Source organism: Setaria italica, chromosome V (genome assembly GCF_000263155.2).
Source record: "Setaria italica strain Yugu1 chromosome V, Setaria_italica_v2.0, whole genome shotgun sequence".
Classification (NCBI taxonomy): domain Eukaryota; kingdom Viridiplantae; phylum Streptophyta; class Magnoliopsida; order Poales; family Poaceae; genus Setaria; species Setaria italica.
This window is the reverse complement of record NC_028454.1, coordinates 10,582,092-10,591,210: the sequence shown is the minus strand read 5'-3', so window position 1 is coordinate 10,591,210 and position 9,119 is coordinate 10,582,092. Positions and strand designations below refer to the sequence as shown.

Here is a 9,119-nt window from a genome sequence, read left to right as displayed (position 1 = left end):
TTGAGATAAGGTAATCCTGCTGAACTCCCCCCCCCCCCCCTCTCTCAATGATATATAGGAAAACTGTGTTTCATTCTGTTTTTATGTTGCTCAAAATTAAGCTTTGGTAAACTAAATATGCGTATGGTTCATGCTGCAAAATGACACTGCTTTTGGGTCCTCCAAGCTCCGGGAAGACCACCTTGCTTCTGGCTCTTGCTGGACGGCTTGGCCCTGGATTAAAGGTTTGTATCATCATGTCAATCAGCTTTCTTTCTATATATCTTGCTCAAAGTTGATAGGCAAAATCTTTATTACCTGGTCTGGTTCAGTCAACGCTTTATCCATCATCAAAAGAATACCATCTGTTTCCTGAAAATGAATTCTGATCAGCAAAATTAGCCTTTCAAGCCCCAAACAACTTCTTGTTGCTGACAAGCAGCACCAAATTTGTTGTAGATGTCTGGGAACATTACTTACAACGGCCACCATTTAAATGAGTTTGTGCCTCAGCGAACATCTGCTTATGTCAGTCAGCAAGACTGGCATGCTTCAGAGATGACGGTCAGAGAAACTCTAGAGTTTGCTGGGCGCTGTCAGGGTGTTGGAATAAAGTATGGTAGGTCACTGCACCATGATATTATCAAGTTCTATTGTTCCTTGCTTAGTTGTTTGTTTGTTCTTTGACATGAATCAACCTGCAGACATGCTTGTTGAACTACTGAGGAGAGAAAAGAATGCGGGGATAAAACCCGATGAGGACCTTGATGTATTCATGAAGGTAGATTACGTCAAGATAGCTTTACCATCTTTGCACACCAAATTAATTGTTGTGTCATATATCTTGTTCTTAACTTTTCAGGCGTTGGCTCTTGAGGGTAAGCAGACAAGCCTTGTGGCTGAGTATATAATGAAGGTATTGATGTATCTCTTTCAGCTATTTGTTTATTTGCTTTGGATAGTCCCAAAAAATTGTTTCTATTGTGTTTGTCCAGTTACTTTTTCTGCTGGCCTCATTAATTTACGTGATTTTTTTATTCCTTTATTGTACAAATACGTTATTCGGCCCATTCCCCCTTTTAAATGTTCATTGCTTTCATTTATGGGGGAGTATTCTTCCTTTTCTAATTGTTTTAAATAGTTGTTAACACAATTTTATTTCCTATAGCTTCGTGATTACTTTCCGTGCCAAGATTTCTGAATTGCTAATTTTGATCTAGCCAAGATTTTAGGGCTGGACATCTGTGCTGACACCATTGTTGGAGATGAAATGATCAAAGGGATCTCCGGAGGGCAAAAGAAACGCCTGACAACAGGTTACTACATATTACTGCCATTTATGTATGCTAATGCTGTTAGCTGAAGGAATTGAGCTATTGCAAGATTTGCATGCTGTTTCCATTGTGCAAGTTGTGCTAATCTTTGTTGTTCTTGCAGGTGAATTGCTAGTTGGGTCTGCCCGTGTGCTGTTCATGGATGAGATATCTACAGGCCTTGACAGTGCAACAACATATCAGATTATCAAGTACCTAAGGCATTCCACACATGCACTTGACGGCACTACGATCATATCCTTGCTGCAGCCAGCTCCAGAGACTTATGAACTATTCGATGATGTCATTCTGATAGCTGAAGGTCAAATTGTATACCAGGGTCCCCGTGAATATGCTGTTGATTTTTTTGCTGCTATGGGATTCAAGTGTCCAGAAAGAAAAAATGTGGCAGATTTTTTGCAAGAAGTAGGCACCTCCACACTTTCTAGTTTCATATCGACTGGATTTTCTTGTATTCATTTTTCTTTCGTTTCAGGTTTTGTCCAAGAAAGATCAGCAGCAGTATTGGTGCCACTACGATTATCCATACCAGTTTGTTTCTGTATCAAAATTTGCTGAAGCCTTTAAAACATTTATTATCGGTAAGAGATTGCATGAGGAATTAGCTGTGCCATACAACAGATATCGTAATCATCCTGCAGCTCTTTGTACATCAAGTTACGGTGTCAAGAGGCTTGAGCTTCTCAAATCCAACTACCAGTGGCAGCGTCTGCTCATGAAAAGGAACTCATTCATCTATGTCTTCAAATTCATTCAGGTATTATCATTTATGATATGCATCTAGCAAACTGAATAAATAAGTATGTGCACAAGGCCACCGCTACACTGTTGAACAGTTGATACGAAAAACTTATGCAAACAGTGGTAGCTAAAACTTGCTCAGTAACTTGAGCCAAACACACACATTGCCCTCACTGATTCATTTGATGGCTTTTCTGCTTCAGAACCTCTTAATATGATGAAATAATAAATGTGATTGTCGTACAGATTCATATAGCTATTATGCCTTTTGTGCTAAAAAGTAATCCTATCATACTTAAATATTATATGTTAGCCTTTCACTAGTTTGATATGCACAGAGCCACAGCCTCTTATATCTTCGTGTTTGTAATCATATGCCATGATTTTGATATGAATCGCGTGTTTTACTTTCTGGTGTCAATTCCAACCAATGAAAGATGTTTTAACATGCTCTCTCTTTTTGGCAGCTTCTACTTGTTGCTCTTATCACAATGACAGTGTTTTTCAGATCAACAATGCACCATGATTCAGTTGATGATGGGATTATTTATCTAGGAGCCCTTTACTTTGCGATAGTGATGATTCTGTTCAATGGCTTCACTGAAGTCTCGATGCTGGTCACAAAGCTTCCTGTTCTTTACAAGCACAGGGACCTGCACTTCTACCCGCCATGGGCTTATACACTTCCTTCTTGGCTCTTGAGCATCCCAACCTCACTTTATGAATCAGGAATGTGGGTACTTGTAACATATTATGTGGTTGGCTATGATCCCCAATTCACAAGGTAGTTGACATTAAATTTGTTGATTTTTATTTTTTCTCAGAGCATCAGAGATGTTTTTCATTTAAAGTTTGATCTTTTCCATCTGCAGATTTTTGGGACAATTTTTGTTGCTTTTCTTTCTGCACCAAACATCTTTGGCTCTTTTTCGGGTCATGGCATCTTTGGGCCGTAATATGATAGTTGCTAATACCTTTGGATCATTTGCTTTGTTGGTTGTTATGATTCTTGGAGGATTCATCATAACCAAAGGTTGAACCTCTCTCTGTTAGCTTATTCATAGTACTTTAAGATTATATACCTAATGTTTCCTTGATAACCAACAGAAAGCATACCAGTCTGGTGGATTTGGGGTTATTGGATCTCTCCTATGATGTACGCACAAAACGCTATTTCCATCAATGAATTCCATGGGCATTCATGGAGCAAGGTAGCACTTGATTTTAATCCCGAGTCTCATGCCGGGAACGCAACATGGCACCAATCTGTTATGTTTATAGTTGTGTTGTGCACAACACAAAACATGGATACACATAAATAGTTCCAAGGCTATAAACCAAATGATTGAGATATATTAGTTTTGTTGTTATGGTGCTATAGGGGTTTTCTACTGATACATACTTGCTGTATTTCAGCAATTTGCAAACCAGAACATTACAATGGGTGAAGCGATACTCACTGGATATGGGTTATTCAAGGAAAAATATTGGTTCTGGATTGGTGTTGGAGCATTGTTTGGTTATGCTATTGTTTTGAACATCTTGTTCACAATGTTCTTGACGATTCTCAACCGTAAGTTTATGCTTACTAGAAGGCCAAAACGACTTCAACTTCTTTGCAATAGTTTACTAATTTTCGCCCTTATTGCTTTTTCACAGCTATTGGAAATCTGCAAGCTGTTGTGTCCAAAGATGAAATTCGACACAGGGATTCTAGGAGGAAGAATGATAGGGTAGCCCTGGAGCTACGATCTTATCTGCACTCAAATTCATTAAGTGGTAATTCTAGATGGAATTTTTTTTCGTAATACTCACATAAGAAGAAAATTTTGTTTTTCCTTTGTAAAAGGGTGACTTTCATGGACATTGACTGTGGTTGACTTTCAGGTAATCTCAAGGAACAGAAGGGGATGGTGTTGCCTTTTCAACCCCTTTCTATGTGCTTTAGGAATATCAACTACTACGTTGATGTACCAGAGGTATGTCAAAGTTGTATCATTTGTATGACTGAGGTTACTCAGAAAAAGTAAAGATATGTATTTATTCATTCATAATCCAGTTTTGCTAGCAGGAATTGAAAAAGCAAGGTATAGCAGAAGACCGCCTACAGCTGCTTGTTGATGTCACTGGAGCATTTAGGCCAGGGATACTAACAGCACTTGTTGGAGTCAGTGGAGCTGGCAAAACCACCCTCATGGATGTTTTAGCTGGCCGGAAAACTGGAGGGCTCATAGAAGGAAGCATTACTATATCTGGGTATCCTAAGAACCAGGAGACCTTCACTAGGATCTCCGGGTATTGTGAACAGAATGATGTCCATTCACCTTGCTTGACTGTGCTTGAGTCTTTGTTATACTCAGCATGCCTCCGGTTGCCTTCTCATGTTGATGCAGACACTCAAAGGGTAAGCTTTTTCAGAATGTTTTTTCTTTTGGTTTTCTATGTCCCATGCCCCCTTTCGTCCTCCTTATCCTCAGTGTTCCCATTCATAGGCTTTTGTTGAAGAGGTGATGGAACTTGTTGAGTTGAATCCCTTAAGTGGTGCTCTTGTTGGTTTGCCGGGGGTAAACGGTTTGTCTACAGAACAACGTAAAAGGTTGACAATTGCTGTTGAGCTTGTTGCAAATCCTTCTATTGTTTTCATGGACGAACCCACATCAGGATTGGATGCTCGATCTGCAGCCATTGTGATGAGGACAGTGAGAAATATTGTTAATACAGGCCGGACTATTGTCTGCACCATCCATCAGCCAAGTATTGACATATTCGAATCATTTGATGAGGTACAAGAAATAACCGAGAAGTTATTATATAAGCTATCCATTTCATAAACATGAGAGTTGATTAATACTGATCTAAACATTCCAAAGCTCTTATTTTATTATATGATGAAAATGTCTGTTAATTAGTTACATATATTGAGTCCCAATTTCACTACGAAGGAAAACAATACGATGTTACATCTAATTTGAGGATCATCGTGATGAGAAATTTATTCTGAACCCTGTTTGGTAGAAGTTTCATTGGTCTTATATGTTGTACCTACTGTCCCCCCCAACTATTACTAGCTGTAAAGATTACAGATTTGTCCTCTCCTAACTTATGTGTATGGTCCTCAGCTTTTGTTCATGAAGCGTGGAGGGCAACTTATATATGCTGGTCCCTTAGGTGCCAAATCACGCAATCTGGTTGACTTTTTTGAGGTATATTCTGCCGTATGTGTTTTCTAATTTTCTTACTGATGCAAGTTTACACAATGCCTCTGTCCTTACATCCGTATTTGCTAACAGGCAATTCCAGGAGTGCCTAAAATCAGGGATGGCTATAATCCTGCTGCATGGATGTTGGAAGTCACAAGTACTCAAATGGAGCAGATTCTTGGAGTGGATTTCGCTGAATACTATCGAAAATCAAAATTATTTCAGTAAATACATATACCCTCTAAAATTCTCTTATGTTTTTGGATAACCATTTCCCCACTCATCATCTTGTAATGCTATTGCATTTCAGGCAGACCAGAGAAATGGTTGAGGTCCTGAGCAGACCGAGCAGTGAATCGAAAGAACTTACTTTCGCCACAAAGTATGCCCAACCATTTTGTGCTCAGTATATTGCTTGCTTATGGAAGCAAAACCTATCATACTGGAGGAACCCTCAATATACCGCAGTTCGATTCTTCTACACTGTTATCATTTCATTGATGTTTGGAACTATTTGCTGGAAGTTTGGGTCTAGAAGGTATGTCTACTGATTGTTCTGCCAGAAATTTTAACACATACATATACACAACTACTTAACTGGCAACCTGAACTTAGCACAATTTTGTCGCTGAATAATTACCAGGGAAACCCAACATGACATATTCAATGCCATGGGTGCCATGTACGCAGCAGTGCTGTTCATAGGAATTACCAATGCCACTTCTGTTCAGCCTGTGATCTCCATCGAAAGATTTGTATCATACAGAGAGCGAGCCGCTGGGATGTATTCAGCATTGCCTTTTGCATTTTCTCTGGTAATTTCCGTCAGAATTCATTTGCTTGCTTGGGACTAAGATTTTGTTGTTATTCTTGATAATGGTGCTCATGTTGTTGGATAACCATTGCTGTTTGACAGGTCACTGTGGAGTTCCCTTACATCCTTGTGCAGTCACTTATCTACGGTACAATCTTCTACAGTTTGGGATCATTTGAGTGGACAGCTCCCAAGTTCCTGTGGTACCTGTTCTTCATGTACTTCACGTTGTTGTACTTCACCTTCTACGGCATGATGACAACGGCGATCACTCCAAACCACACGGTTGCGCCTATTATTGCTGCTCCGTTCTACACTCTGTGGAATCTCTTCTGCGGATTCATGATCCCAAGAAAGGTATGGGATAAACATGCACCCGGTAATTCACACCTAATGTCCTCTAGCCGATTTCTGTGCCATAGCCTACCAATAATTGTGAATTTTGCATGTGACATCTCATCCAAAAAGTTGCACCAGACAGAATGATATGATAAAAATCTTAGATATTTTTAAAAATGCTTTTTTTTCTTGTCTAGCTTTCTGAGTTATTGGTTGTGAGTCATTGCCATATCCGGGAAAAAAGCGCTATACACTGGTTACTTTGAAATGATTGGAATGTTGCTCTGAACATCAGAGTTAGCTGAATCGGAGAGCTTCCCTCCAATAGAAGAAACCAATTGCTAAATGGATTTTCCCCTGTGCACTATTTTATTTTCTGTTTGTTGTTTGTTTTCGGGAGTGGAGGGTTACTTTAAGCCAGACTGACTGTCCTAGGTGGGCCATATTTTGTTGAGTTGGGCTTTAACTGCATAATGCATTAGGGATTAATTTTTAGTTCGGATCACATCGGATATTTGAATACCGATTAGAAGAACTAAACGTGAACTAATTATAAAACTAATTGGATAAGCTGTGGCTAATTCGCGAGACAAATCTATTAAGCCTAATTAATCCATGATTAGCACATATTTACTGTAGCATCACATGGTCAAATCATGGACTAATTAGGATTGATAGATTCGTCTCACGAATTAGCCTTCATTTATGCAATTGGTTTTGTAATTAACCTATATTTAATACTCCTAATTAGTATCTAACTTCGATGTGAAGTCACTGCTTTCCTACCTCCCATGGGCTCAATAGCCTTTTTTTATATACAAGGAGTATATATGTTCTTAGTCCAAGTTTTTTCATAGTACTTGCAAAAATTGATCCCTTTCCCGTAAATAAAGTTTCTAATTCTAGAAAGCCTTGGATGAGTTAACCTCATGTTCTTATACACAGTGCACGCTATGCCCATGTTATTTGCACATCAGCCATCTGTTCTTCACAGCGGCAGCACTGACCAATTTTTGTCTCTCCGCTGAACGCTCGCAGCGCATCCCCGTGTGGTGGCGTTGGTACTACTGGGCCAACCCGGTGTCGTGGACGCTGTACGGCCTCCTGACCTCGCAGTTCGGCGACCTGGACCAGCCCCTGCTCCTCGCCGACGGCGTCACCTCCACCACCGTGGCGTCCTTCCTGGAGCACCACTTCGGGTTCCGCTACGACTTCCTCGGCGTCGTCGCCGCCATGGTCGCCGGCTTCTGCGTCCTCTTCGCCGTCGTCTTCGCCCTCGCCATTAAGTACCTCAACTTCCAGCGAAGATGATCGCTCGCCGCCCCCCGTGCTCGCCAATGTACCACCACCACCACCGCCCGCCGCATCGTGTCACCACCAGTTCGCCGCACATTAATTTGTCCAGAAACATTTTGTCGCCGGTAAATAATCTTCCGGTCGGTCACGGGAGCGTGTGAAGAGTGAGAAAAGTAAAAACTGTATAGCCCCCAGTAAGCCAGCTTTCTTTCACCCCTGCAGGAATGCGTCTGCGCGTGCATGTACTGCCAGTCCGCCACTGCCTCTCTCCATCGTTATACCGTGCGGTCGCTTCGTGCAGGTTTTTTTTTTTTGACCGCGCCTTTCTGCCGGTGCCCACGAGCGGCCGCCGCGGCGCCAATGGGCGGTCGACACCTGCGCTCCCTTTTGACCGCTTTGGCATGGCGGCCTCGTCCTCCCCGATGCCTCCCTTTTGGATGCGTAGCGTAGGCGGGCACGCTTGCGCAGTGCTTCCAAGCGCTGGAAAAGCCAGCGGCAGCCAGCGGCGTCTTGGTAGTGTCCCGCTCGCTCTCCATCTATCACTCTATCAGTCGAGGTGAGGTGACCGCGATGATAGCGATCGATCCCCTTGTGCTAGGCGACGAGCATCTCTCTCGCTGTCTCTCTTTCTCTGCAGGTTCGTGGAACAGATGGAGGCCAAGCCGAGCTTTACCTGCCCGATCTGCGGTACGTGCTGCTGCTGTACCTGCCCGGCGTCTGGCTGCATCTGCAGACGCACAGGCACAGCTCCATCCGTCGAGTCGAGACTCGAGAGGATGGTTGTTGTGTTACGTACATGGCAGTACCAGCGCAGCCAGCATTACAGTACTCGAGGGGTAACACTGGGCAGTACGTAGCAGTGAGTGAGTGGAGTGAAACGGTGGAAGGGCGCATCGTGTCTGATCTGCGGTTTGTCCGCACCCGCTGCGTGTTAATGTGTACGCCACCTACGCCACGGCGCGTGCCAGCGTCGCAGAGATCGAGCCAGGCCAGCCACGATCGACGGAGCGGGCAATAAGCCAAAGGGCGGTGCGCCCGCATCGTATCTGCTGGAGAGCTGGCGGCGGCAGGGCGGCTCGGCTTGCCTCACGGCTCGCGTCATCACGGCCGCCGGCCGCCACTGCGTCCAAGGTTTACTAGGTTTGTGGGCGGCAGCGGCGCGGGGCAGGAAGGGTAGGCTAGCACTAGCAGCTATAGGTTGGCGCGCGGCGTGCCATAGGGTGGCCGGTGCCGTCAGCTCAGCGCCCCATGCCCCGCGCGCCGGCCTCTTCCCCTCTCGCTGGATCCGCATGTGGGCGATCGATCGCTGGGCTGGCGTCGGGTCGGGGTCACTTGATCTTGATCGGCCGCTGATGTGATATCGCCTCCCTCCAGCCTGCGCGTCCATGCCGAGAGCACGGAAAGCAAGTTGGCACG

At 43.5% G+C, this 9,119-nt stretch overlaps 1 protein-coding gene across 1 annotated transcript in view; it reads left to right on the top strand.

The window, feature by feature from the left end:
• LOC101753686 (ABC transporter G family member 31) overlaps window positions 1-7,924 on the top strand; it is a 9,802-nt gene extending 1,878 nt beyond the window's left edge. Inside the window, exons 4-24 of the mRNA XM_004968349.2 lie at window positions 140-224; window positions 439-598; window positions 684-760; window positions 842-895; window positions 1,205-1,295; window positions 1,417-1,718; window positions 1,789-2,070; window positions 2,522-2,838; window positions 2,927-3,087; window positions 3,162-3,265; window positions 3,471-3,627; window positions 3,714-3,833; window positions 3,942-4,033; window positions 4,126-4,458; window positions 4,547-4,837; window positions 5,174-5,257; window positions 5,345-5,478; window positions 5,565-5,792; window positions 5,898-6,069; window positions 6,171-6,425; window positions 7,446-7,924. Coding sequence (XP_004968406.1) covers window positions 140-224; window positions 439-598; window positions 684-760; window positions 842-895; window positions 1,205-1,295; window positions 1,417-1,718; window positions 1,789-2,070; window positions 2,522-2,838; window positions 2,927-3,087; window positions 3,162-3,265; window positions 3,471-3,627; window positions 3,714-3,833; window positions 3,942-4,033; window positions 4,126-4,458; window positions 4,547-4,837; window positions 5,174-5,257; window positions 5,345-5,478; window positions 5,565-5,792; window positions 5,898-6,069; window positions 6,171-6,425; window positions 7,446-7,718 — 3,772 coding nt within the window. The 3' untranslated portion in view covers window positions 7,719-7,924. The remainder of the gene's footprint in view (window positions 1-139; window positions 225-438; window positions 599-683; window positions 761-841; window positions 896-1,204; window positions 1,296-1,416; window positions 1,719-1,788; window positions 2,071-2,521; window positions 2,839-2,926; window positions 3,088-3,161; window positions 3,266-3,470; window positions 3,628-3,713; window positions 3,834-3,941; window positions 4,034-4,125; window positions 4,459-4,546; window positions 4,838-5,173; window positions 5,258-5,344; window positions 5,479-5,564; window positions 5,793-5,897; window positions 6,070-6,170; window positions 6,426-7,445) is intronic.
• The last annotated feature ends 1,195 nt before the right edge of the window (window positions 7,925-9,119 follow it).